At 40.1% G+C, this 27,314-nt stretch overlaps 2 protein-coding genes across 8 annotated transcripts in view; one reads left to right on the plus strand and one right to left on the minus strand.

Annotated features, from left to right (window-relative positions):
• The window catches only part of LOC107387868 (rho-related GTP-binding protein RhoN), a 59,780-nt gene extending 55,078 nt beyond the window's left edge, over positions 1–4,702 (minus strand). Inside the window, exons 1-2 of the mRNA XM_015963105.3 lie at positions 4,375–4,702; positions 3,322–3,409 (exon numbers count right to left, since the gene is read on the minus strand). Of these exons, the coding sequence (XP_015818591.1) occupies positions 3,322–3,409; positions 4,375–4,479 (193 nt within the window). The 5' untranslated portion in view covers positions 4,480–4,702. The remainder of the gene's footprint in view (positions 1–3,321; positions 3,410–4,374) is intronic.
• A 4,593-nt stretch (positions 4,703–9,295) lies between these two features.
• Positions 9,296–26,387, plus strand: LOC107387867 (excitatory amino acid transporter 3). Of its 7 annotated transcripts, none has more exons than XM_054749210.2 (14): positions 9,584–11,205; positions 11,328–11,461; positions 16,327–16,419; positions 17,466–17,606; positions 17,886–17,978; positions 19,879–19,990; positions 20,534–20,576; positions 20,652–20,714; positions 20,830–21,011; positions 23,155–23,262; positions 24,920–25,042; positions 25,142–25,336; positions 25,454–25,588; positions 25,896–26,387. In XM_054749210.2, the coding sequence occupies exons 2-14, from the start codon at positions 11,338–11,340 to the stop codon at positions 25,999–26,001; spliced, it is 1,518 nt and encodes a 505-aa protein (XP_054605185.2). In that variant the 5' UTR covers positions 9,584–11,205; positions 11,328–11,337; the 3' UTR covers positions 26,002–26,387. The 7 variants fall into 7 exon arrangements, with proteins under 7 accessions (XP_070401522.1, XP_070401523.1, XP_054605185.2 ...); XM_070545420.1 differs by having other exon boundaries at positions 11,333–11,461; XM_070545418.1 differs by having other exon boundaries at positions 9,584–11,461.
• Positions 26,388–27,314: the final 927 nt, after the last annotated feature.

The following is a 27,314-nucleotide window of genomic DNA, read 5'->3' on the forward strand; positions in this document are numbered from 1 at the left end:
GTATCTCTGAAATGGACTGTTTGATCCATTCTTCTGTCTGCTAATGTTGATTAGCTGTTGAAGCTAGCATAAACTACAATAACGAATAAACACCCAATGCTTTCAGAGAGATTTGTTAGAATCTGATTAGGCCTCATTCACCTGACCATCCTCTTCTGACAGTCTTAAAGAAACACCCCATTACCGTAATGGCTCTAAAGATAATCTTATCAGATATCCCTGCCATGTGAGGTATATTAAGAGCGCTCTGGTTTGCTCAGAAGGACACCGGGACTACTTAAATCATAGATTAGGAATATTAGACTTGAGGACACACAAGCGTGCTGCCTGTCGAATGTGACATGTAACCAATCAAAAAGAGAGGTGATGGTAACATGCTGCAGCATGCTCCTCCTTCACTGTTTGTTTACTCTGAATGCACGTTTAATCTCACAAGATCTCCAGTCTGACCGGGGAATGTTCCTGTGTGAAATCAGTTTTTGTGTAGTGTGTGAATGTGTGCATTCATTGGTGAATGACTTTTGTGATGTAAAGGACCTTGGGGGGGGGGGGGTTCTAGTAATCTAGAACACACTATATAAATATAGGCTATGTACCATTTTATGTTTTGCCAAGTTACTGCACAGCACACATTGTTGAACCAAACCAGTTATATGCATCATTTTCTATCGTCATGGGATCTTTCATGTTTTGAAAATCCGATATTTAAAAATTCTGCTGTGTGAACAGGAATTTAGTGTTATATGATATTATGCTAACAGACAATTAAAGGTTGAATTTGGAAAATGGACGCTATAGCAACATCTAGTGTTTATAGGTGTTATTCCATCAACAGAACACATTCTCCAGCTGTTAGGTGTTAGTTCACTGCTGATACGTGAAGTGACCAACCAGCACCATGTCCAGTGACGAATCGTGCAGGGTAAGGACAATTTTCTACTAAGTATTTACCGTTAGAACATCTTCTGGGCTCAGAATCAGCTGCTTGACTTAACGAGTCTGCCATTTTACACAGTCCCAGCCTTGCCTTGCCAAACGGACTTTTTACCGCAACGGTGCCCCCAGTGGCAGGTAAACGTAATCCCAGTGTCATGCCCGTCAAAAAAACTTTTTTTTATATATAACTTTTAAAGGATAAACTGTACATTCATTCTGCACATACATTTAGCAGTTGGTGATTAAAATAACAACTGTAATGCATCTCTAAAGTACTGGTATATGTTTGCAGTGGGTCACATTCCTTAAACTGGTTTGCTTGTTCAGAAATTGAAGGTGAAGCTCAGTTGTTTTAAATGTGTGGAATTCTCTATTTTTTACAGTAAATATGTGTAATGTCTCAACCTGAACTCACTTTTTCCATCTGTTCTCAGATTGCATCAGTCAATTTTTAAATGTCTTTCAGACAGTGGGGTACTCACTGAGCTGCATCAGTGCTAGTAATGAGGAAGAACAAAGAGTCTGCATAGTAAAACAACCACAACTTTTGGAATTGCTGCAAAAAGTTCAGCGCTTTTCCAAATTTAGGTGCAGCTGCTTTGATCAAAGGAATATGGCTTCAGCTGACTTTAAAATCCCACCTGATGGATTATTAGCTTCTTTGTGTTAAACAGACAGCAACTGTTGCCTCTGGATTTTTACCCGACTTGTCAGATCAGTCAGTTTTATGACATCTGATCACTTCTCATAGATTTTACCACACTGTTTTGTGGAATTTAGACAAGTAAATTACTATAGTTGAACTATGATTCCAACACAAAGAAAACACAAATAAATGTTAGCTGCTTCACGTTGAAAAAAGGGTTTAATTTTCATTCAGGCTGAAGGAAATTACTATTTAAGGGCTCCATTGGTGTAATTGTTATCCACTGAGATGCTCACTGAAAAAAGGTGTGTATGTGAGTGAATAGTACCTGCCAGCGATTTCAGAGTGTGTTTTTGTTTAAACAGAACATGCCTCGCCCACAGAGAGCCACGGGACAGCAGCTGCAGTTCTTAATCTCCAGCTCGTCTAGCTGGTCTGTGTGTCTGCATGGGCGGAGGTTAATGGAACGCCGTGCATTAAAACTCCTCTCAGCTTGTGTGAAAACACGATTTTCTGGGTGTTGCTTTGTGCAGGTGAGTTAAGTGTGATGGAGGTGTGAAGGTGGATGAAAAAACCACACACTCAAATCTTGAAAATATTTACATAACCCTGAGCTTCAGAATAAAACCCCTGTAAGTCTTTATGGGTAATCATGTTGGAGAACGTGACACAAAACTGGGAAACTTGGAATTCTGCCAAATTATTGTAGATTTGCGGATTCAGTGTTGTTAGATGTATTTGTCAGATGTTTTATGGTATAATTAAATAAAGTACAATTACAAACATTACATACATTTTTAAGGTAAAACAAAGTCTATCTGCTGATGTGCGTCACCACATGCAACTTCTGAACCAAAGTCCTGACTGATGGGAGCCATTCTCTTATAATCAATACTTGGAATTTGTGCGAGGGTTTTGTTTCTTCAGTAGCGTTTTGAGGATTGACCTCTAGGACTAAGGTCTGTGGAGTCTCCAGAACTAAAAGTGTGATGCTCTTTTCTGTTCTTGGGTTGTTGGGGAGAGTTGCTCGTGGAGGATTTTTAAATATGTATTCATGGTTAAGGCTTAATTGTGAATGAGCCTTGACTGAGAAGCATCGCCTCTCATGAACAAACATGCTTTACTGTTGGCATGAGGCAAAACTCATGAAATAACTTGTTTTATGTTCTCCAGACAATCTTTTTCAAAGATTCCCCAAACAATTGGAAAGGGACTTCATCAGAGAAAATTACTATACCAGTACTCAGCATTCTAATCCCTGTACCTTTAGCAGAGTATTAGTATGTCCTGATTATTTTTATTTTTTGGGAGAAAAGTGGCTTCTTTGCTGCCCTTCATTATATCAAGACATTCTCCAAAAGTCTTTGCCTCGACCCTGCAGCTGATCTACTCTACCGATGGTTCTGGTGTTTGCTGGACTCCCAAGGTGTTCTTCACACATAGAAATTGGCATTTTGGTGTAATTAAGGTACATTCTTATTAATTGTAATCCATCTAATTCTCATAAAATTCTGGAGTTTATGCAAATTGTATCAAAAACACTGACACAGCAAACTGACCAGAAATTAACGTAATAAAATGTCATCATCAATATTTTAGGCCATGGTTGTACACATTCAGTGTCTCCAAGACATCTGTTTACATTTAAACTGCAGTGAATGGCAATGCAGTGAAATGTTTGGGAAATATCGGTCAGTAACTTCTTTATGAGCCAGTGCTGCTGCACAACAGCGTCCTACCTGATGTGTCCCACATGTTCAGCTCGATCCTCTGCTTGTCGATCTCAAAGCTGGCTGTGTAATTCTCAAACACTGTGGGAACGTAGTTCTGAAACAAGACACAGAGTGGCTAAAGTTATATCAAAACTCAGAGGGGTGTTAAGCAAAGAATTTGGTGTGATTTTATTTAAGCAAAGCAGTTCTAACTCAAATAGTTGTGGTGAAGAGGGAAATGCAGAGCTGAGTGTCAAGAGGTGTGTGTGTGTGTGTGTGTGTGTGTGTGTGTGTGTGTGTTAAGCCGATTCCAGCTTTGACTAAACACAAATTTATTTAATTAAGGTTATTTAATTGTTGAATTCTTTAGGGATTTTAGTAATATTCTACTCAGTCACATCCATGTTCCTCTAGTTGAATCATGCTGTTAACTGTTGAGTTGTTTGCAGTTGTTGTTACCAGCTCCCACCAGAGTTAAAGTACAGATCTAAAGTGAGATATGTTTATTCTTGTCTGTTAAATGTGAAGCATTATTGTCCAAAATCTTCACAGAGTTATTGCCAAATATTTTTCCAGGTTTAAAAAAATAATTCTTCTTATAATATTTTTTATCTAAAATTGTATGAGCGTGTTTGAGCATTTTAACAAACATTAAACACTAGAAACAACTCGCTATAATTTTTGTGCCTACACTGAGTAATAATGTATTTTCTAAACAAGGAAACGGTGACATTCAGCTGACTGAAACGCTCCAACTCCAGGCGCGCTCCGACGCGCAAATGGTGCCAACTGGACGCTCGGCGTTCATTTTAATACATTTAGTGTTATTAAGATACTCAAAGATAGAAATTACATGAATTTAAGGTTAACCAATATTTTCTTGTGAAACAGTGACATTTAAAAGTAAAATGTTTGCCGCAACAAGCCACACAATAGCAACAATGTACAATAATCTGTCAAAGAAAGATGTATTTGGATATGATGAGACGTTTGAGGAGGTAATTTCGGATTTCAAACCAATTGGAGACGTTTTACGCACTGGAGCTGCAGCGGCCATCATGTTGAATAAACTCATCTTACCTCTGGATACGAGTCTTTGGCAAAAACATGCAGGAGAGCCGTCTTCCCACACTGAGAATCCCCCACAACCACGATCTTACAGCGAAGTAATCTCTTGGTCTCCATCGCGCCCTCCGTGTTGTCACTGCTTGGATCTTCTGGTCATTTAGCTGAGAGGAACGAGGAGGAGCGGTTGGAGGTTTGAGGTTCCTCCTCTGAAAATGAGGAGTCACTCCGGAGTAAATAAACAAACTTCAGCTCCCTTGGATCAGTGACAAACACCACACGGCGCTGCGCTTCTCTGCTCCTCCGGTCAGCATCAAAACTGATGCCGTATTAAAAAGGTGACGTCAATATATTTTTTGTTTCCTTTGTGTTTTTATCAAAATAAAAGCATCATCAACGTGGATGCCAGTGTTTATTATCTAATTTGTATCTACATTGTACTTTACAATCATCTGACGTTTTGTTAATTTAAAGCTCGGTACATTTACTTTGCCTGCAACTCTTTAAAGATCTACCAAGTGAAGTCGGGGTCTGTCAATCCAACTCAAACTACTTTTGAGTAGTTATCCCGCTCATATATATATATATATATATATATATATATATATATATATATATATATATATATATATATATATATATATATGTATATATATATATATATATATATATATATATATATATATATATGTATGTATGTATGTATGTATGTATGTCTGTATGTATAAAATGTATACGTCAAATAGTAATTTTACAACATGAATTGTGTTCTATTGTAAATATACAAATGTTTGTTTCTTTCTATGCTTCGAGAAACATTTCAAATTTTTTTGGGACATTTCAAAACTGTATAGGTGCAATGTTTAGGTCTGAATAACTAAACAAAAGACACTCGTAACCGTGAATCTAACATGCCATCTTCATCGTCATTGCCTTTATCACCATCATCATCATCATCATCATCATCACCATTTCCATCTTCATAATCATTTTGTGTGTGTAACTAATTGTGGTTTTTGTCACAATCACTTTGCACAATTACTCCGTTATTGGTGATCAAGTTGCCGGCAGTAGTATAAGCTAGGCTGTATAAATTCCATATCCCAGCGCTTTAAAAAGCTTAAGAAGTAATCCAAAAAGATACCTAAAAATTTTATATTCTAAAATCTCCCATTAATATTATTATTTATTTCATTTTGAATCATCTCAATGTTTATCCGGCTTCAATTTAAATTGAATATGATATATTTAGTTTTGTTTGTATTTTTAAACAATGTGTTGTATTTAAAACAAATATTTAGTTAATTCCTTATTTACTTGCTTTTGTAATATGTTGAGATTTTTATAAGCCTAGAAAAGATTTGTATCATTGGCAAAGATGACCTTATGCAGGATGTTTTATGAATTTAAAATATGATTAATATATAAAATGAAAAGAAGTGGACCCAATATGGAGCCCTGGGGAACTCCACATCTGATCTTTGCATGTCAGGAATGAACGTTATTTATTTGGACAAATTGCTCCTTGCAATTAGGTAACTTCTAAGTCAGCTGAGTGTATTTCCTCTGACACCATAATGTTGTAACTTTCAAAATAACATTTCCAAATCAGTGGTGTCAAAAGTTTTTGGCAAATCTACAAACGCTCAAATTCCACTCTCAGCTGTATCTACAACATCCTTTTTTTTTCAGTGAGATCCAGAATTGCCATGCAGGTGGTGCTCTTTTTTTTCTAAAGCCAGCTGGAATGAGTGCGTCTCTTTTGTTCAGAAATCCATTAAGTCAACTGCATACAACTCTCTCAAATACCTTATAGAAGATTGTTAAAATAGATATAGGTTGATAGGATACCAAGTGCTATAGATTTTACAATTTTACTACATATGTCATCCACATCCATAAGAACTATTTTGGCTGAAGGTGATAAAAAAAACTGAGTTGAATAATTCCTTTTTGTATTGCTTGTATGTGGCTCCCCCTAGAGGCTTCATAGGTTTGGAGAAGGTTTCATCTGATTGAAGTAGCTGTTAAAATTATTGGCTGGTCCTTGTCATCAAGAAAGTGATTTCCATTTTGTACAACATTAGTGTGAGGAATAACGGTCACTTTTGACCCCGGCTGAGCACATTATCAAATATTCTCCAGCCCTGCTTTTTATCACCACGAGAAGCCTTAATAAGCTCATTATTGTAAAACTGCTTATTTGTCCGCATTACCTTTGTTATCCTGTTTCTGAATTTAGAAATTTGTTTTCATCAGTTGGATTTTTATTGAAGCATTTTTTTAGGATTCCCTTTGTTAGCCAAGGATTCTGTTTGTTTGCAGTTTTTTTTTATTCTAGTATTAATGCTATCCCTAAGTTAATCAATGAAAGTACAGAGGGCTTCTTTTTGAGTATTCCAATTTTATACAAACCAAACCAAAATAAATCCCACTCATGACCTGCATCTTGATGTGGTGAGTGGGCTTTTCACTTAGACAGGTCAGGTTTTTTATTTTAGCTGTAACTGACAGATGACTGCTCAGAACTATTTTCTAAATTTTAGTTTTATGGATTATATTAGCTCTTTTCGTGTTATGGCACCCTCTCCTGGTTGAAATGACAACCAACATCATGATGAAAGTTCATGCTCATAATTCTAAAGTAACAACTGATTCATCCTGAGGTGTGGCTTTACCTCTGGATGTCAAACCAGAAAGCAAAAGGCACTGGTAATGGTACTCTCAGTTATGAGACGGGGTTCGATTCCCTGCAGTGCTCTGCTGATTGTGTTCATGCTGACATAAAAGAGAAGATTTGCTGCCTGAAACAAAACAACAAATAACAGTTTGATACAAGTATTGATCAGTACGTTACCAACTCTGTGTTAAAATAGCAGCACTGCTAAAGTCATCATTAAAGGTTTAGTAGCAAGTCAAAGATAAGAAAATAATGCTTTTTCCATCAGATTTATGATCTTAAACACACGAGTAAATGAAGTAATCAGGATTTGGTCATGACTCTAATTGACCTTTAACCTGTGGGAGAGCTGAGATGATAACGACTAGCAAACACCTCCTCTGGTTGATGGATCTGACCCTGATCCTCTTCCATCCACTGCAAAGGAGGAGTTGAAGTACCCTGGTGTCTTGTGTACCAGAGAGGGAAGTAGGGAGCAGCAGATCAGCAGGTGGGTGAGGGCAGCATCTGCAGGGATGCTGAGCCAGTTTGTAGTGGTGTAGAGGGAGCGAAGATAAAAAGCAAAGCTTTTACTTTACCAGTCCATTTTGTACTAATTTTCACCTATGGTCATGAGCCTTGGGTAATGACTGAAAGAACTAGATCTAGAATACAAGTGAGCCAAAACTACTGGAGTGGGTCATTTAAAGCTGTTAAAGCAAATTTAGAAAACAAATTAGCTTAAGTCAGCCAATCTTCCCCTACTCAAAGACTGTCAGTTTTTCCCCTAGAAATTTTTCCAGCTGTGTGTGTGTGTGGGGGGGGAGGGGGGGGGGAGTCAGCGCAGACTGTTTTGCTGCCATGCGTTTTCCATGGGAGCGGGTGGGTCGTTGAGCGAGGCGCGTTACCCTTTAGGGGGTGAGCGAATCTCGTAGGCGTGGCAATGAAATTTTAGCAGTGGCACATCACCATGCCTGAGCCTATGTGGGTTTAAAACACTGACTGTGATTACTAGCTTCTAGCTCAGGGGGTTTCAGATTTTTGGCGTCTGCCCAATCAATCCTGGTAGCTGCCTGGTGGGATCTGGGTCCCTGGGCTCTGCTGGGTCCCCGGCGGGGCCGGTTGCCCCTGGGTCCTGGGTCGCTGGGTTCCGGGCTCGGCCGGCTTGGGGATGGGAGGCTGCGGGCGGGGCTGTGGGCTTGCCGCTGATATCTCCCGGGACTCTGCCAGCTGCTGGTTGTGGCCCCCCGGGACAATCCTCTGTGCCTCTCGAGAGGGGGCCGGGGCTTTTCTGGGTACAGTCTCCCTGTGGTCCCTGTGCTCTGGGGCAGCTCCTGGATCTCTTGGACTTGGAGCTCCTTCCATCTCCTACACATCTTAGGGGAGCAGATATGTGGCCCCTCACACTCTCTATTGGACGCTCCTATAGAGAAGCCTTACATATACAAGCGCGTGTACACACACAGGTACTCACACAGTGCTCTCATAAGTATGGATTTGGGCACGTTCAACACAGGTCTTAAGGCTGTGGTTGGCACTAAATAAACTGTGATTTATTATCGTGTGACTGTTCAGTAAAACAATGTTGATTTTATATTTCTTCATCAGGTTGATGCAGTGATAGCTTGCTCCTGTTGTATTGTTGTGTCTCATTTCTGCAGATCTAGAAGCAAACCCTTGTTCATCATTGACTGTTTATTTTTGTGGAACCCTCCCCTGTCTCTTCCTTTCTCTTTCACCTCTGTCTCTGTGTCTGGTCGGTATTACAAAGCATTCAAAAAACAATAACAATAAAGTTTTAAGTATCAGGCATGACATTAAAAGCAGAAGCTTTGATGGTCCACCTGAGAGTAAATCTGTAAGGCTTGTCACCAGCATTCAGACATTAATTCTGTTTGCACAGCCAGACAGGATACGGGGAAAAATAAATAATAATAAAATAATTACTAGCTTTGTGAAGTGGTCACGCACATGTTTATTCTGAGCCTTTGTTTAGAGCAGGTTACCATCCTCTGGAAGAACTCCTGGGTGTTTCCAGTTCATAAAATATAACATCCCAGGGAACCAGAGCACTACAGACCAGTCGCCTTGACGTCTCACCTAATGAAGGTGGAGAGAATCCCCCTCACCCACCTACGCTCTGTATTGAGCCCAGAGACAGACACACTGCAATTTGCATGTAAGCCAAACATGGGTGTGGTGGATGCCCTTATCTGCCTCCAGCACCAGGCTCTGACTCACCGTGAGGTGCAAAAAAGGGACTGTGAGAGTCATGTCTTAGACTTCTCAAGAGCTTTCAACACCATCCAGCTGTCTCTACTGTAGCAGAAGATGAGGGGTGCAGGAGTGGATGAACATCTGACTGCATGGACCATCAACTACCTCACCAAATGGCCACAGTACATGAGGCTGCACAGCTGTACGTCTGAGGTGGTTATGTGCAACACTGGAGCTCCGCAGGGTACGGTGCTCTCACCCTTTTTAATCACCTTTTACATCTCGGACTTCACCTACAACACCAGCAGCTGTCACCTCCAGAAGGCAAGGCAAAGCAGCTTTACTTATATAGCACATTTCGTAAACAGAGGCAATTAAAAATTCTCAGATGAATCAATCATTGTCGCTATGTGTCTGGGGGGGAACGACATGAAGTATAGGCCAGTCATGATGGACTTTGTGGACTGGCGTGAGCATAACCACCTTTGCTTAAACACCAGTAAGACAAAGGAAATGTTGATTGACTTCCAGAGAAACACTCCTCCTCACTCCCTAGTAAACATTCAGGGAGCAGACACTGAGGTTGTGGATACCTTTAACCCTTTGATGCATGAATTATGAAATCTTCAACCATGATTTTTTAAACAATTTTTTACATTCATCTTTAGGTTTGAATGAAACAAATTTCATATTTACATATTTTTTGTAACATTTAATTTACACATAGTTTATTACATGTCCACCTCAGTGGACAGTGTGCATTCTGAACATGAAATATGTTGGCTTGACTTACTGAAGTCGAAATGGAGGGGCTCAAATGCAATAAAGTCTTCAACAGCTGTGCTTAATAGCAAAAATAAATTAATAACAATTTTGAGTACCTGTCCACTGTAGTGACCATTATGCACCAAAGGGTTAAATACCTGCGTGTTCACCTCAACAGTAAACTGAACTGGTCCCACAACACAGATGCATTGTATAAGAAGGGCCAAAGCCGCCGCTACCTCCTAAGGAGGCTGAAGTCCTTCGAAGTTAATTCCCACCTGCTAAAATCCTTTTATCACTTGTTGGCACTGTTATTTATCCTGATGTGGTCTGTTAGGGTGGGCTCTAACTGAGACAGGAAGAGTCTAAACAAGTTAGAAAAGCTAGCTTGGTTCTGGGACGCCAACTAAATTCAGTTGAGGACGTGTGTGAAAGGAGCATGAGAGAAAACGACCAAATGACCGGGTCAAAAGGGCCTGGTCATTTGCCTCGCCCCTGGCCCGGCTCTGATTTGTTTCGCTAGTGTTTGCAGTCATGCTAATAACTAACTTTTACAGGCTGATAAATCTCTAAGCGCGTGACTGGCATGGTCAAAACACACATGCTTTTCATTTAAATTGAAGTACAACATTTGTGCAATTCAGGGCGCTCTTAGGCAAAGCGGATTAGAAAAAAATGTTCTTTTAGCCCCGTTGACTTGCATTAATTTTTTTCTTCTTCCGGGGACTCGGGGAGGCAACTTAGGCACCCATATAGCTTACTGTCTATGTGTATTTACCTCTACTTTATTATTTTTATTCTTCATTTTCACTAAATGTATGTACTGCTATAACGAGTGAATGTCCCCACTGTGAAATTAATAAAGTCTAGTCTATTTTATTAGACAGTATGGATACTATCTCAAAAATAATGAGACAGCATCTCACAATTGTGATATAGCTAAGTCATAATATTGAGATAGTTTGTAGGAATTATAGGTAGTTAAGTCATAATAATGAAATACAATTTTTTATTAATGTTTTTATTTTTTTGTAATATGAGGGGCGGGAATGGGCTTCCATACATTTCAACAGAAAAACGCATAAGGGCTGCGAATTAAGCGCGCGCCTTGATGTTACTTCCATAATTGTTGGGCTGTGGCTTAAGAAACCCGCTGTTCTCACGCAGCTCGGTAGTAGTGTTACTGTCTTCTTTTTCTTGACTATGTAAGTATTTTGTTCAAAATGTATTATTTCAACGCGATTTATTACAAAGAACGTGTTGTAATTGGGCTGTTTTTTAAACATGTCTGTTGGCTCAGTTGTTCTCATATTCATATTTCTTGTAGAGTAGTAGGCATGACAGAGAATCAAGGAGCGTTCTCTAGACCCAGGAGATCATGGACTGACCTTTGCCGAAAGTTCTGGGGTGTTTTTCTGCGGAACAAATGGCAGATTTTAGCTCTGCTAAGCGTCTTGGCAGGTGAGGAAGCTAATCCGCTAGCCAGCATGTAGCCTTCAGGTTTCCACCTTGCTAGCTAAGTGTGTGGCTAACATGGTGGCTAATGATTACCAACCGTTCACTTGCTGGTAAAATGTAGTTTACATATACGATTTTTCAGTTACTTGAAATGTAAAGTGTATTCAATAAGTTGTAAGCATAAAGGTTATTAGTAAACATTATTAACTCTCAGTGACCCTGGCGTCACAGCCCATTTCAAGCTTCTGCAAAATAGCTTCTTGAGTCATATTTTTACGTTTGATAACCCCAAGTGACATCCTATACATGCAAATATCAAAATGTATTTTATTTTATTTTTCAAAAAATTGATGTATTCATGTTTTGTATTTTTAAAGGGATTGGCCTCTAAAAGGTTAATTAACATAATATTTCTGGTGAGAAAATGAGATAAATGGTTCATTTCAGGTAATGCACCTCATGTAGTAAGTAGTCAGATGTGTGAAGTTCACAAAGGTAGGATTTCTTTTTTGCCCTGAACACGAAAAACATTTTATCTGTGATAGTCAGTATAATTAGATGCATTTTTTCTTGCTTTCATAAAAAGTAATTAAACAAACCATCCATCCATTCTTTTCCACTTATCCAAGGTCAGATTGCGGGGGTATCAGCCTGAGGAGAGAGGCCCAGACTTCCCTCTTCCCAGCTACTTGGGCCAAGCCTAGTGAACTAGACCAAATTCTTGCTTTGCAAAGTTTGGTCTAGGCAAGCTCCATTGGAACCTCTGCAGCTCCTACCAGGACTCTGGCTAGCCAATCACAGCTCTCTAGAGCAGGGATTCCCAAAGTGTGGTGCGCGCGAGCTGCCGCTAGGGGTTGCGTGAGGTGAAAAGTGTAATGGCTGCGGAGCTCAGAGAAGTCTTGTCATATGTCACCATTAGCGTAGCCAGAAACTCATTTGTGGGTGGGCCAAAGAAAAAGTAAGTTGGCACAATAAATGTAATTGAAAACAAGTATATTTTTGCGCGCACGCGTGTGTCCTCCACATGTGCCCTAGCTTCATAATAACAATGCGCTGAGCTTCAGCGCTCTGGCCTGCGCACGCCGATATGTTGCGTATTTAATCATTTTTAACGATGTTGGAGAAATCTGAAGGTGGTGAGTCATTCTGGCAGATTGTAATTAACACCCTGTCTCATGCAGGTGTTCTGACATTGTAAACCTCACACACAGAACATTGTGGATGTAACAAAATAAATCAAGAAATGATTCCCATTCAGGCTATTAGCGTGCTGAAGATCTGAAGTTCAGAGTGCGTCTGTCAGAGGTCAGATGCGTTCCAGCGGAACCACGGCTCACAGGTGCACAAGTGAGCACATCTGGGCTGAGCAGAAGTCATTTTACAACATTGGTTTAAATAGCGCCAACAACGAGACGCGGTGACTGGAGTGGCTCATGGAGCTGTGCCGCGCGCGCACACACGCACACAGATTCAATAAGCGCGCACGCTGCGCAAACTCCGGCGAGCCGTCAGACTGAAGACAGAAATGAGCGCTGCCTCCTCCGTGATAAAAACTTTTAAGAGGTTTTATAACAACATTTTTCATTCCAGGTCAAATTAAGATATTAGCTTCTATTTTGGAATGACGTGTTAAAGTCGGGTCCGCTCCGGCCAGTGACTCCGAACCTGACCACAACTACTGCAGCATTTGTTATTCCAGTCCGCGTGGCAGCGGATCGCAGATTCAGCCACCATAAAACAGCAATAAGTCGGTTTGAGGCAAAAGTGAACCTCATGGCTTTTCCATCTTTTCCTGTATAGACATTTGATTACGCACAAGTAGGTGATCAGTTCAGGTTAACGCAGAACAGAAGGAAGGAGAGCGCTCTGGCCGCACAAGTTAAACGTTCCTACTTTAAGAAAACCGTTAAATTGCATTCTTTAGGTGCGACCTGGGCACTCTAAATATTTATTTAAAATTAAATCAAAGGAAATTGTAATGGTATCGAACGTTTATTAATTACTATTTAAAAAATGAAAGTGATGGGGATAAAGGTCGATCATATTTTTTTAACCCTGTCTGTTTAGCTTGACGTCTGATATATATATATATATATATATATATATATATATATATATATATATATATATGCCCTGATGTGGGGGCTGGGGGGTGCGTCGACATGGTCGGGACATAGAAGGGGGTGCGCGGCTAAATAAGTTTGGGAACCACTGCTCTAGAGGGGTTTCAAACACATAAAGAGCTGTGATTGGTCCATAATAGTGGCCCAATCATAGTGCTCTATCTGCTTAGTGAACAAATCACAGAGCTTTAACCGCTTCGTGGGCCAATCAGGGCACTCTATATGCCTGCTGGGTGGGATGATGCAACAGAGTGAAACAAGAGTATGTCACATTCATTGTCCAGTGGCATGCGGAAATCATTTGAAAGACAACGGTAGAACCCGCCCCACAACCGAGAGCCGTCAATGGAGCGTGGCCAGGCTAACTTGGGCCAGCTCCTCCAGAGGAATCCAAGGCTTTTCCTCGCCAGCCAAGAAACATGTCCTTGGTCTTTCTTTGGGTCTCCTCCTGGTTGGATGTGCCCAGAAAACCTCACCATGGAGGCGTCCAGGAGACATCCCAACCAGATGCCTGAGCCACTTCAACTGGCTCCTCTTGATGTGGAGGCACAGCTGTATTTCTCCAAGCCCCTCCTGGATGACTGAGATTCTCAACCAATCTCTAAGGGAGAGTCCAGCCACCCTGTGGAGAAAACTCATTTAGGCCACTTGTATCCACAATCTCATTCTTTTGGTCACTACCCTAAGCTCGTGACCATAGGTGAGGGTAGGAATGTAGATCGATCAGTAAATCGAGAGCTTTGCCTTCTGTCTCAGCTCTCTCTTAACCACAACATATTGGTACAACACCCGCATCACTGCAGACGCAGCACCATTAAGCCCGTCGATCTTGCTCTCCATCTTTCCCTTACTTTTGTACCCCGAGATACTTAAGCTCCTCCGCTTGGGGCAGAACCTCGTCCCTGACCCGCTGAAGGCATTCTACCCTTTCCCTTTTGAGATTTCTAGACTAATGATAAATGGTTTGGTAGACTGAAATTATGGGGAATACGTTCCACCTAATGGATCATTTCTGATGTAGTCCCCACTGGTGAGTTAGCACAAGAAACTGATGTTACCTCTACAATCACAGGATCTAGCTCTTCCATCTGTTATTATTGTCAGACAATTGCATCACTGCTGCTTATTTCTTATTTGCACAGCTTCTGGTGTTCTACTTGCATTGAATTCATTCATATCTGATTTAGACCCGTTTTCTTTTCACGTTGTCGCCCTCTGTAAATTGTCTGCTATAGTCTTGTATCTTTCAATCAGAATCAAAAGGGTTTTGTTGCCATATGTGTGAGCAGGTTCAAAGGATTAGGAAAATGCTGTGGTACTTGGTGCAAGAATAAGAATTAAGCACAATAAAAGAAAAGTGACAATAATTAGAAACACGACGAATATTTACAAGATAGTGTACTGATCAGAGCAGAACAGTCAGGTGCAAACACAACACAACACAGGGTTAAGTGGCTGAAACAAAGCTACTGGAGTGAGCAATTCTAGGATTGTTATTCATCAGTCAAAATGCAGAAACGTGCTAAATTTGAATATTTAAATGTATATACATATATGTTTCTTATTCACTGTACAGCCTTTTATTTTTGTGAATTTACTTTGATGTTGTCACTCTTACATTTCCCCACTGAGTGACAATAAAGACATTTTCTATTCAATTTAGTTTTAAATAATTAATAAATACTTCATCAAATAAATAAACGCCTTTATGAAAAAAAATAGGATTAAAAATATTTTTATTTTGAGCTTATTTTTCTATTACAGTTTTTAATAATTTATTCATGGTGTTTCATTTTACAATACATTATTTTGGAAAACTAGTTTGTGTATTTGAAAGACTTTAATTTTTTTTTTACTTAGATTTTTAAATTTCAGGATCTTTTAATGCCATTAGGGATGCAATGATACCACTTTTTTCCAAACCGATACGATGCCGATACTTGGATCTGAGTACTCGTCGATACCGATTACCAATACCGATACTTCTACCACACAAAAAATGCAATGATTTGGAATACAGATTTTATTTTCTTCTCTGCTTTCAACAGGAAAAGACTGTGAGGTAGATAAAAAGTAAAATATATGAATGGAAATCATCACAAAACTAACATTTTAGGTGAACAGAAATGACAAGTTACAGTGAAGCCGTTTTCAAGCAACTGCATTGGTATCGGTTCCTGGTACCGGTTAACTTTTACCGATACTGGTGTAGAGAACCTGGCTAGGCTCTGCCAATTATGTAGTGTAATGGTTTATGCTCTTTTATGAAAGAGGAACCATTCTACATATTAATTTGAGAAATTAATTTTTAATAAATTAATAACCAAATTTTATAGGGTTAAGAAGATTCAAAGGTTGTTTTCATCGATAAACTGACGATAATATCCGTGGGTCTGTGTTTCAGTTCAATGAAGAGACAAGTTTGAAAGTTAAAAGTTTTAATTCTTCAAATTAAACTAATGATTTTGGAATGACAAGCATAGGAAATAACAATCAACATTGGCAACTTTGTTGAACAATCTTTAACAGTTGATATTTTAAACTTGCTCAAATAGACCTTGTGTTGAATGTGTGAAAATTGAAAATGAGGTGAGAAGAATGCGTGTGTGCGTCTGATTTTGCTTCAGGAAGAAACAGGTGTCTGAGTGAAAAGTGATGGTTTGAATAAACTTAGGTTTCGTTGGAAAAGATGCATCAAACGCTATCTGTTGTGGACTGCCTCACCGTATTCGGACCCTCTTTTAGATCCGGGACCCAGGAGGGTGGTACTCCAGAAGACACCTCGGCTGGCAGAGGAGACGGAGGTGTGCTGGCGACCCGGTCCAGAGTTGCCCCTCGGTACACGTGATGATAAAGCATTTGCAGATGCGCTTTCTTAAGTTTAAATTACTCAGAAATCAAAAGACTCGGGACGAGTCTGCATTAGCTGGTTGCAATTCGGCTATCCTGTCTGGCTTGGCAGGAATAGCGTGAGGGGGGGGAGAAAGGAGCCGCAGCCCCGTTCCCCGTTGGCAGTTGTTCACAAGTCCTCCCTCTTTCATTGTCAAAACGTGAACTGAATCATGAACTGAAAACTTACCAAAGCCTTTCTCTTCTCAAAGCAAAACTTGTGCATCAGCAAATGTGTTTTGAATTTACTGTGAGAGTGTGTGTGAGCGAGTGTGAAGGTCACCACTAAAACATCTTAAAAATATTACTTAATTAAGTATTGCCTCATTATAGTTATTATGATTAACCAAAGCATAATAATAATTCATTTGATTAAAATACATTTATAATGAGTAAAATGGTAAAATGATTATTTAGCATTAATAAACAAAGGAAGCGTAAGACTCTTCATTATGACTAGCTTTCATGAGAACAACATCTTCTGGCACTGCAGGTGGCAGATGTTATGGTTTGCAGCAGACTTCATGTCGGCAAAGGTCTCACTCTGTGGGTGAAAGTTCTGCACAACCCAGCTTTGACCCAGCCGGGCCAAGTACAACCTTTGGCACAGAAAACCCATATTTCCTCACGTTACACTGGTATTGGTATCGTATCAGTGCCGATACCGATACCAGTATCGTATCGGTGCATCCCTAAATGCCATGTTTTATGTTAAAATGATGGGATGACGTTTTCTGTTTCAATGCCTGGTCAGAGTGTAGCCCTTGGCAGAATGAGGTCCCTTTGAGCCCTTTTTGGTCCACCTAGTGAATATTCTTTCCCAATAATGCTTTAGGTAACAGCCTATGTTTTACATTTATGTGTGTGTGTATATATATATATATATATATATATATATATATCTTAATTTGTTAATGCATATAATTATAAGTCTACACTGAGATATACCGTATAGGTTTTTGTTCTATCCCTTATGTTTATTTTTGGTCTTACAGGTGTTTTCCTCGGTATGATTCTCAGAATCTACGCACACCTGACGGACTCTGAGAAAGGCTACATAAACTATCCCGGAGAGTTACTCTCTCGGATGCTTCGCATGGTCACAACTCCTCTCATTGTGACTAGTGTGATAATAGGTTAGCCAAAGATGAATTCCTTATACTGTATACTGTTTAACTGTGTTATTGGGTCATGCATTCTTAAAAAAGTTAAAAAGGAAAAAAATACACAGGAATTTTTGCCAGTATACTAATAGCATTTTAACTGATAAAAAAATTCTGACACTTTTATTTTAACTGAGGTGAAATTTGCCCAGCACAGTGGATAATAGCTTTAACTGCCTCTGCACTGACTGAAAGAGAACACATTTATTTTTAAATATTTGTTGTTATTAGTTTGTTTTTGTTTTGTGTCAGGCATGTCTGAAGTAAGCTCAAAGTCCTCTAGAAGAATTGCTGCACGTGTACTAGTGTACATCTTCTCAACCACCGTACTGGCAGTCACTACAGGTAAGAAAGAAAAATGCTTCTTGATACCAAAGGTTGGGTATCCATAAGGAATGCTTAAGTGTACAGTAGGTGTGTTTAATATGCATTCAGACCAGGGGGCTATTCCACAAAGCGAGTTTAGAACATCAAGGCTTTTCTGATAAATCCCTGCTTAACATTACGTACCAGTTCCCCCTAGGATTTGTCGATTCCACAAATGATGCTTAGGTGGATTCAGTCCTCTTTAATTCAAGCGAAGAGACAAAACGGAGACAGCTGGAAACAAAGGAAATGCCTCTACTTTTTTGTTTGATGAGGCGTCGCCACATCCGGCATTTCAAGGTTAGGAAAGCATGGGTACAGTGGCTGGAACGAAGGGCCGGGCAAGGAGTTTATGCCAATCTACTCCAAGAGATGCGAATTGAAAACCCAGAATCCTTCCAACAGTACCGATCCTGGATCCTTCGAGAGGGTAGTGGAAACAGTAGGCCCATCGATCCGCAAGGTACCATTTTGTTTATTTTTCTGACACGCAGACAGGGCAGGGGGCTGCATCTGAGTACATCTTGGAATCGTGTGCGTGGAGAACAAGCTTTGATTGGCCACTAGAATATTTCAGCTCAGCCAGCAGCTCAGTAGTGCATACACGACAAGTTTTTACCACCCATAAGGCGGAAAATATCAAACCGGTCGAATATTCACCTCAGCTTCTCGTGAGGCGGAAAAATCAGTGAAAATCAGGCGCACACAGCAAGGAATCTGCTGAGCAAATGGTCATTCGAGGCAGTTTGTTCAGCAGTTTGCTCTCGTGTGCGGCAGGCTTTACGGTCACATGGCTGATACAATCTTATCTTCTTGAAAGTCACAGCTGCTCGGCAAAAAACCAAAGTACTCCAGTCCCAAAACATTCAGACTCACGGAATGGAACATGAAAAATGACGTATAAAAGGTGAAAACCTGAATAAATTATGTGGAGAAACATGTGCAGATGCTGAGAATTCTTACTAAATTGCGCCAGTCATGTGGCATTCATTGAGCAGTTGGCAGCTTCTGTTGTAGTTTTGATCTCTTTGTAGTCCTCGTAGGCATGAATTGATAGCTTGCTCCATTTGTAAGAAGAACACGACTGTTTTATTTCTTGCATTGTCACTTATATGACATCAATGAACAGGAGCTTCTTTAACTGTAGCATGGATGCGCACAAGGTTCGCTCATCACCCTTAGGCTAAATCCCAATACTCGCACTTGCGCCATCCCAACCAGGGGTGCGAGTGTGTAGGATGTCTCGATTCTCAAATTCGAAAGTTGATCATGCCCCTTTTACAACCTTGATCCCCACTACACCCAAGTCTGCAGCGATGCGGACTTGGGTGAAGGGTATTACCCACATTCCATTGCTACGAGAGAAAAGACTCAAGTGTCATTTTTTGAAAATATGTATTTTCTAAGGAAAGTTGTTAACTTTAGAACAATTAGTTGATACTCTGAAACTTTTAGACAAAGCAGCAATGAATGTAATTTTTTTTAAATAATTGGTTGTTTGTGTGAAAGTTGTTGATAAAAGTTTTTAAATAATAATAAGCCAAATATACTTGGATTGACTATAGAAATACTGGCTAACGTTGGACTTATTCTGAAGATAGCGCTACATTAACAGTTCTAGACAGAATATTTTTATTTTAAATAAAATGCACTAAAATGCCAAAATAGTGATTATGCACGTCTACAGCACTATTAGACACTCATTTAAAACAATTTATAAACCAAGTTGATTTTGGAGTAACTTGTTCTTTCATATTTTGTCAGTGAGCTTAAGTAGATTTCTTCTGGCCCCTTTTTACTTGAGAAGATTCATTCACATGGACCAACTACTAGATCATTTTATTTTGCCTTGCTTCAGATCCTGATCTGTGTGTTGTAGGAATTCTACTGTCAGTGCACATCAAGCCTGGATTTTCTTCTGATGTGACAAGTATGATAGATGTGGAAAAAGAGGACTTTTTCTCCATGGTCGCTCTGATGGATCTTGTAAGGTGAGAAGAAAGTGTTTTAAAAAATTATATATTTTGAGCAGTTTTATAAGATCCATTATCTTTGCTTAAAGGTACAATATGTAAGTACCCAAGAGTGAGGTGTTTCTCTGATAGTAAACCCTGGCTTTACCCTGAGCTGAAATCCCTGCTGAATGATAAGAAAAAAGCTTTTTATGGCTTGAGAAAAAGAGAAGCAAAAAGCTCAGAAGGAGCTTAAATATAAGATCAGACGGGCTAAAGATGTCTACAGGAAGAAGCTGGAGAAACATCTGGGCAGAACAATGCTCATGGTTCATAGAGAGGCCTCAGAAACATCACCGGTCAAAGTGGGAGGAGTGGTACTAAGGAGTCTGCTGAAGGAGACCAGAATTGGGCCAACGAACTTAACCTGTTTTTAACAGATTCATTTTAACTTCATTCTTACACAATGCACCATTAAGATTTAAATGTCAGTTTGTTTGGTTATACATTATTTACAATTTATTAGATTTTGTACTTCGTATTTACAATCTTCTTATAGTGTCTTTCTTTCAATGTCTACAGGAACATGATTCCAGCAAGCCTAATTATAGCTTTCTTTGCACATGTAAGTTTTATTTAATGTTTGCCTTTGAACATCTCTAGTTTGGTTTGTGTTGTGAATTTGTCTTTGTCATCACAGTACAAGACTGAGACAGTGGAGGCTGAGGTAGAGGCATATGACCCCATTTCTGGTCTGCCCATGGTAAACGTATACATTTTGATCCTTCCATCTGGCGTTGCCATCTTGTAATATTTTGTTATGCTTCAAATCTAAGAAGCACAACTTTGCTTTACAATTGTTTGTGTTCTTGGTTCAGAATTTGACCGAATTTGAACAACTGGGCCGTACCGTCCCTGGAACCAACATGGTGGGCCTGATTGTTTGGTCCTGCATTGGTGGCCTTCTGATTGGACAAATTGGGGAGGCAAATAGAACCCTGGTGAAGTTACTGAAAGACTTGAACATGGCCTTAACAGTGGTAGCCCATTGGATAACTTGGTAAAGTAAAACACAAACGCATGAAAACATACAATTTAGAATAGTTTCAAAATCACAAAACGCCTACTCATTTTTTAATTTTCCATTCAATTTCACTTTTCCACAGTTGGGTCACTGAGGTAACAGATGCAGGATGCTTACAAATTTCTTTCCCCAGCAACATCTTCTAGCTCCTCTTTGGGAATACCAAAGCATTCACAGGCCAGAAAGGATTTTAAATCCATCCAGAAAATTCAGGGTTTCTGCATAGAAAACCAACCAGGAGACATCCTAGTCAAATCCCAAACTACCTCAGATGACTTCTTTTTCATTGGAAAGAGCAACTTTTTACTCCAAGCTCCCCCAGAATGAAGGAGCTCCTCTTCTTAACTAGGCCAGCCACCTTGTGGATTAAGCTCCTGTTAGCCACTAGTATCCAGGATCTTATTTTACTCATGACCATAGATGGAAGTTGGAATGTACAATTAACTTCTTAACCACAATGGACCAGAGCAAAGCCTTCTGCCTGAGGCAGACAGAGTATGCAAACTGGCCATTTAACCCTCCCACTGTTTATGTTCATGTATTTAGCGGACACTTTTGTCCAAAGCGACTTACAAGTGATAATCGGCATGGCATGCCTGTGGTTGCAAATATCAGGTTTTGCAGTCTCCTTGAGTCACAGTATGAGTTGTTTTCTCATCCCAACTTTACAGACGCAGCTCTACAGGCGTTTGGACTGCACGTGCTATGTCTTCCCTGTCGCGGGCATTGCTCAAAACAGTCACACACTGACTAAACGATTCGAAATGAGAGATACAAGGCTACTTTTAAATATATTCCTATTATTAACACACATTTCCTATTAATGTACTTCTTGAAAGAGTGATGTTTTCTGTCAGATAAACTTCAATAAATTAAAAATACATAAAGAAAGAAACAGATAAATGACTATATTAAAATTTTAAAGGACAACTTGGATGTGTTCTTTTCTTATTATTTTTATGCATTGATAAAACATTTTGTCGGAACTCGGTATCGGCAGTTACTCAAAATCAAATGACTCGGACTCTAATCAGGAGCAATGTGATCGCAACACCCCTAATGAAAATCAAACCCTGCAGACAAAGTTTGCTTTAGGGAATTGTGCTTTGGGAATCATATCCTATGTAGGCAAAATAGCTTTTGGGAATAGGAATAAGGCCTCAAAATAAAACTGAATGCCCATCAGGAAGGCTTAACTGTGTCACTGGCTGTGGCTGAAACACAAGGATGCAATTTGGGCTGCCAAATGATGATGTGGTGCTTCTGAGTGACACGCGTCCTGGTCTGGTCAACCGGGGTTGGCCAAGCCCAGCAGAGGGTGTATTGTGATAAGTGGCCAAAACACCCAATGAGGTAAGGGCACACAACTGAAGATGTGTTGCGCCGGTTTCACTATGAAATCTATGGCCAAGCTCACTCCACCAAGTTTCATTCAACTGTTGTACTGAAAGGGATCTTTAACAACTAGTCCGAGTAAAAATCTTAAGAGAAACAAGTTTCCCTGTATCAGAGGATCGCTTCTTGTTGGTACCATCGCTAGGATGGTTGAGTCTTCCCTCTGAGACGCTAAGTCATGCCGCACGCCCAGGGGTGAGCCTTCGCTCCAGGCCAAGTGGCAGGGAAAAATTTTTTGGGACGATGATTTGGGGCCACTAAGCAGAGAGCAGAGCATAGAGTCGTCTTCTTTTGAGACAGTGTTGTGTTCACTGGCTTGTGTAAAACATAGCTAGATGTGGGTCTTGAATCACACATGGGACTGATGAATCACAGTACCTCATTCTGCTCCTTCCTTAGCTTGAACTATAACTATATACAGTATGCGTGTGTGTGTGTGTCTGAAATGAGTATCCGGCTCATCCCTAGTTAAAATACTAAAGGATCTTTTCAATTTGAATACAGGCATAAACTGTCTGTATTTTAGGACCGTCTCTGTAGCAAAGTGTCTCATTACATCCATGTTACATATAAGAAATAATGTTAAGTTTTTGAAAAGCTCAGATTAACAGTAAAACTTTAAAGTCTAACTTTGGGGTTCTTTAATGTACATTAAACATCTGCCTTCCTTCCTCAATAGTAAGTTAGTTGAGCTTTTAGTTCTTTGACACGTGTTTTTGTTTAGGTACATGCCCTATGGGCTAATTTTCATGATTGCAAGCCATGTGACTGAGGTCGAAGGATGGGGATCCTTCATGAAACTTGGAAAGCTGGCAGGGGTGATCCTTCTTGGGTACGTTGACATTCTCTGTCTTAGCTCTGTTTCTAAATACACCACTGGTCCTCAAGTTGCAGCATTCATCAACACAGCAGCATAAAAACACAATTGGCATTCCTTGAAAGAATGGATATCATCGCCGCCTTTAAAGTAACAATTTTTACTTTGATCATCTAATGCTAAAAAAGTATAGAACTATAATTATCTGTGTTGATTCTTGAAAATAATATCATGTCACATCACTCAGGCATGCAGGTTGATTGATGCTGAGTCATCTGGACTTTATTATTCAGACATGACCAAAGTGCAGAGCCACTCAAGTTTCAATTTAGTAGCTATCTACATAACCCTTGATAAATAACTCAATGAAGGATCACTGAGGGATTTCTGACTTACTACATATGAAGGTAAGCATAATGCTGCTGAGATTTGTTGATTTGTGATTGACAATAAACATTTTACTACAGTGACCAGAGCAGCAGAATACAAAGAAACTCTCCCATCATCTTTCTGGTGACCCACTGATCATTTTATTTCCAACAAACACTATTTTACTGACATTGATTCTTACAAAAAGTTCATTAAAACTTTGAGGCAGAACTAATCGTATCTTCAAGTTATTCCTTCTTATTGTTTGTCTTAAATTATCAGCAGCTGAGGCGGTTTTTTGTGTTCAGGTTAGGGCTAGGGATCAATTTGGATAAAAGTGTCAAACACCACCTCTGGATGGCCACACAAATATAACATCAGATTGAGCTTTTATATTGCACCCTGTTTGTATGTAAATTTGGAGAAACGTCTTCAGGGGGATCTGAACTCTATATCCAAAGACTATTGCACCAACCATTGCTGTCAGACTGGTGTGTTTATTAGTTTAGTGAAAAGACTTACTAACGTAAAATACTACGATCAAGAATAGAGTCACCTTTAGCAGACCAACCCTTTGGTTTAATGACAGGGTCAAAATGTCATGGCGGGGAACACCAGAATAAATCCAGATGCAGGAGGCAGAGAGAACCTGGTTTATTTCAGATTTAATAACACAAAATGTTTATGTTATGTTTATTTGTTTAGCAGACGCTTTTATCCAAAGCGACTTACAATTTATAACCTATAGGACATGTTGTGATCTGTGGGAGAAACCGGAGTACCCGGAGGAAACCCATGCATGCATGGGGAGAACACGCAACTCCACGCAGAAAGGCCGCAGCCGAGTTTCGAACCTGCAACCTTCGTGCTGCAAGGCAACAGTGCTAACCACTGCTCCACCATGCAGCCCAAAATCACCACACCAGTGGGAAACTCAAAAGGTCACTCGCAGAGGAATCCCAGCAGTACATCCACAGACTATTTAGTATAACGCCACACTGAGTTCTGGACCCAGCTGCTTAAATAAGAGTGGTGGCAATCTAGGAAACTGCAGTCAGCTGCGACACTCCCAAGTGCTCCACAGAGGAGTGGGATTCTCAGGAGCCACAGCCGACCTGCACAGAAATAGAAACACAACTCTTAACACAGAAACAAGCAAAGGGAGAACACATCATATATAAATAAAACAACCAGAAGGAGCAGCCCATAACATAAAAACAAAGAGGAAAACCTTGCTTTGGATTAAGCCCATGTACGATGGTGGCTGTGTGTCATCAGTATTGATATTTATTGTGTTTTTCAGCCTTATCATCCATGGAATGGTCATTCTTCCCTTCATCTACCTTGTGCTTGTGAGACGCAACCCCTTTGTTGTGATGAGGGAGGTCTCTCATGTCTTATTCACTGCCATGCGCATGTCATCCAGGTAAGCTAGAATCAGGCTGCCACACCGGTTTATCTGAAGAGAGCAGGTTCCCTTTTTTCTTATGGGTGGTTTTTTGATGGACGTTTTTTTCTGTCAAAGCGCCGATACGCTGCCAGAAACTATGCAGTGTTGTGAGGAGAGACTGAAGTTTGACCCAAGAATCACTCGCTTCATGCTGCCCATCGCATCCAACCTCAACATGAATGGAAGCGTCCTTTATGAAGTGGCCTCTGTTGTTTTCATCGCCCAACTCAACGACATCCACTTGAATGGTACTCACATCGTTAATATCAGGTATGTCCCTTTTCTGTTGTGTTTGCTTGGCTGTTAGAGTTGCTGTTAAGGAAAACAGACACAAGGGCTCTGTTAAGAGGGATCCTGGGACCTTTACAGAATGTGTTTGATTTGCAGCTTGACTGCAGCAGCTTCCTGCATGGGAGCAGAAGGGGTCCCAGCTATTGGCGCATTGACCAGTGTCTTCATTTTGTCGGCAGTGGGTCTCCCTGCCAAAGGGGCCTCACTTCTGGTGCTTTTGGAGTGGATTTTGTAAGTTTAACCTGAGCAGCACAGATTTTAGTCTGTCTCTGAAGTGGGATCGCTTTTTCTGAATCAATTCAACCTCCAGTCAGGAATCGTGGGCTTAATGTAATTTTAATTCGCCTATTAACACAAGAAAGATTCATGCTAATTCTTGTAGGAATTGAAGGACACAACAAAGACTGAATGTAAGTATTTGGGTCGGCTTCAAGGATGGACTAGGAGATTTTAATGATCAGTTTTTAATAGCCATTTGTAGTTTTAGAAAATGCTTTTAAAATATTCTAAGCTGGAAAAACACATTTGTGCCCCTCAGAGACCACTTCAACACCGTCATAAATGTATGGGGAAACTGCATCGGCGTGGCACTCATTCATCATCTGTCACAAAACGAGCTGCCGGTCCAAAACCAGAGCGGATAAGGTAGACCTGTCAGTGGGACCTGAAGACCTGGCTGGAGCGCCTCCTTTTACATTGTTCTACTGTTGCAACCCTCGGGTAGCTCTTGTATTCACTCTGAAATGCAACAGGCTGAGCTGGGTTGTGTTTTATGTATTTTATGTATTTAATGGCCATGATCTAAGGTTGTGCAGCCATGCATTTGGAGCTGATTTTGTTAGAGTCCAGGGCAGGATCTGTGGGATCTCTGCATCCCTTTATCCAAATTTTACTGTTCCAATTAGAAGTGTTTTTATTTTATTTTACTGCTTATTATCATCTATTTGCTGTTGTAAAATGTTTAACGGGTTAATAAAGATATTTTTGTTTATTCTCAAAAAATTTGAATAAATTAATGACTCATTCATCTTCAGTTGTTTCTTGTCGCATGTAAAACAAAACAGCTTTTTTAATCATGACATCTTATTCCTAAATACTGCTTATTATAAAGCCTCAGCATAATTATTTGCTATTATACTATTCATTCATTATTTTTTATACATTTTGATTTCATACAAATTAACCTAAAGTATGTTTACACTTTCCCAACACATAGATAAAATTCCTCAGTTAAACAAACATGTATTCATTAAATGAGATGCTCTGTTCATCAGCCAGACTGATACAGCAGGTGCTTCACAGCTGAAGGCCATATACTGTAAAACAAAGGAAAAGCCTGAGCAGTCTAACGGGTCAGCAAGAGCTAAACTATTGTTTCAGCATATAACTTTGTCAGTGTTTGTCTGATATATATATATATATATATATATATATATTCCCATCTCACCCTCAGCAGGTGGTCTCATCCTTCTAAGCTCAGGTCTTCCACCAGAGGAGGTTGAGGGTTCTACGCAGTATCTTAGCTGTTCAGCACTTTTCTAGACTGAAATGTGTGATGTTTTTTGTAGGATCTGCTTTAGCCACTCCTCCATATATATATATATATTCATCCATTTTCTGAACCTGCTTGTCCACGTAGGGTCGCGGGGGGGCGCCTATCTCCAGCGGTCAATGGACAATCAGGCGTAGTACACCCTGGACAGAGAGCCAGTGCATCGCAGGGCAACACAGAGACACAGGACAAACAATCACACACACCTAAGGACAATTTGGACAGATCAATTAACCTAACAGTCATGTTTTTGGACAGTGGGAGGAAGCCGGAGTACCTGGAGAGAACCCACGCATGCACAGGGAGAACATGCAAACCATGCTGAAAGATCCCAGGCTGGGAAGCGAACGCAGGACCTTTTTGCTGCAAGGCAACAGCTCTGACCACTGCGTAGCCATATTTATT

Source organism: Nothobranchius furzeri, chromosome 16, assembly GCF_043380555.1.
Source record: "Nothobranchius furzeri strain GRZ-AD chromosome 16, NfurGRZ-RIMD1, whole genome shotgun sequence".
NCBI lineage: Eukaryota > Metazoa > Chordata > Actinopteri > Cyprinodontiformes > Nothobranchiidae > Nothobranchius > Nothobranchius furzeri.

Excerpts from the sequence above, each read along its gene's own strand:
- LOC107387867 (XM_070545418.1), top strand. The coding sequence starts at position 11,224 with ATGTATTATTTCAACGCGATTTATTACAAAGAACGTGTTGTAATTGGG. Across the intron at positions 16,420-17,465 it reads CGGTCCAGAGTTGCCCCTCG|GTGTTTTCCTCGGTATGATT; the intron begins GTACACGTGATG and ends TTGGTCTTACAG. Across the intron at positions 21,012-23,154 it reads GTAGCCCATTGGATAACTTG|GTACATGCCCTATGGGCTAA; the intron begins GTAAAGTAAAAC and ends GTTTTTGTTTAG.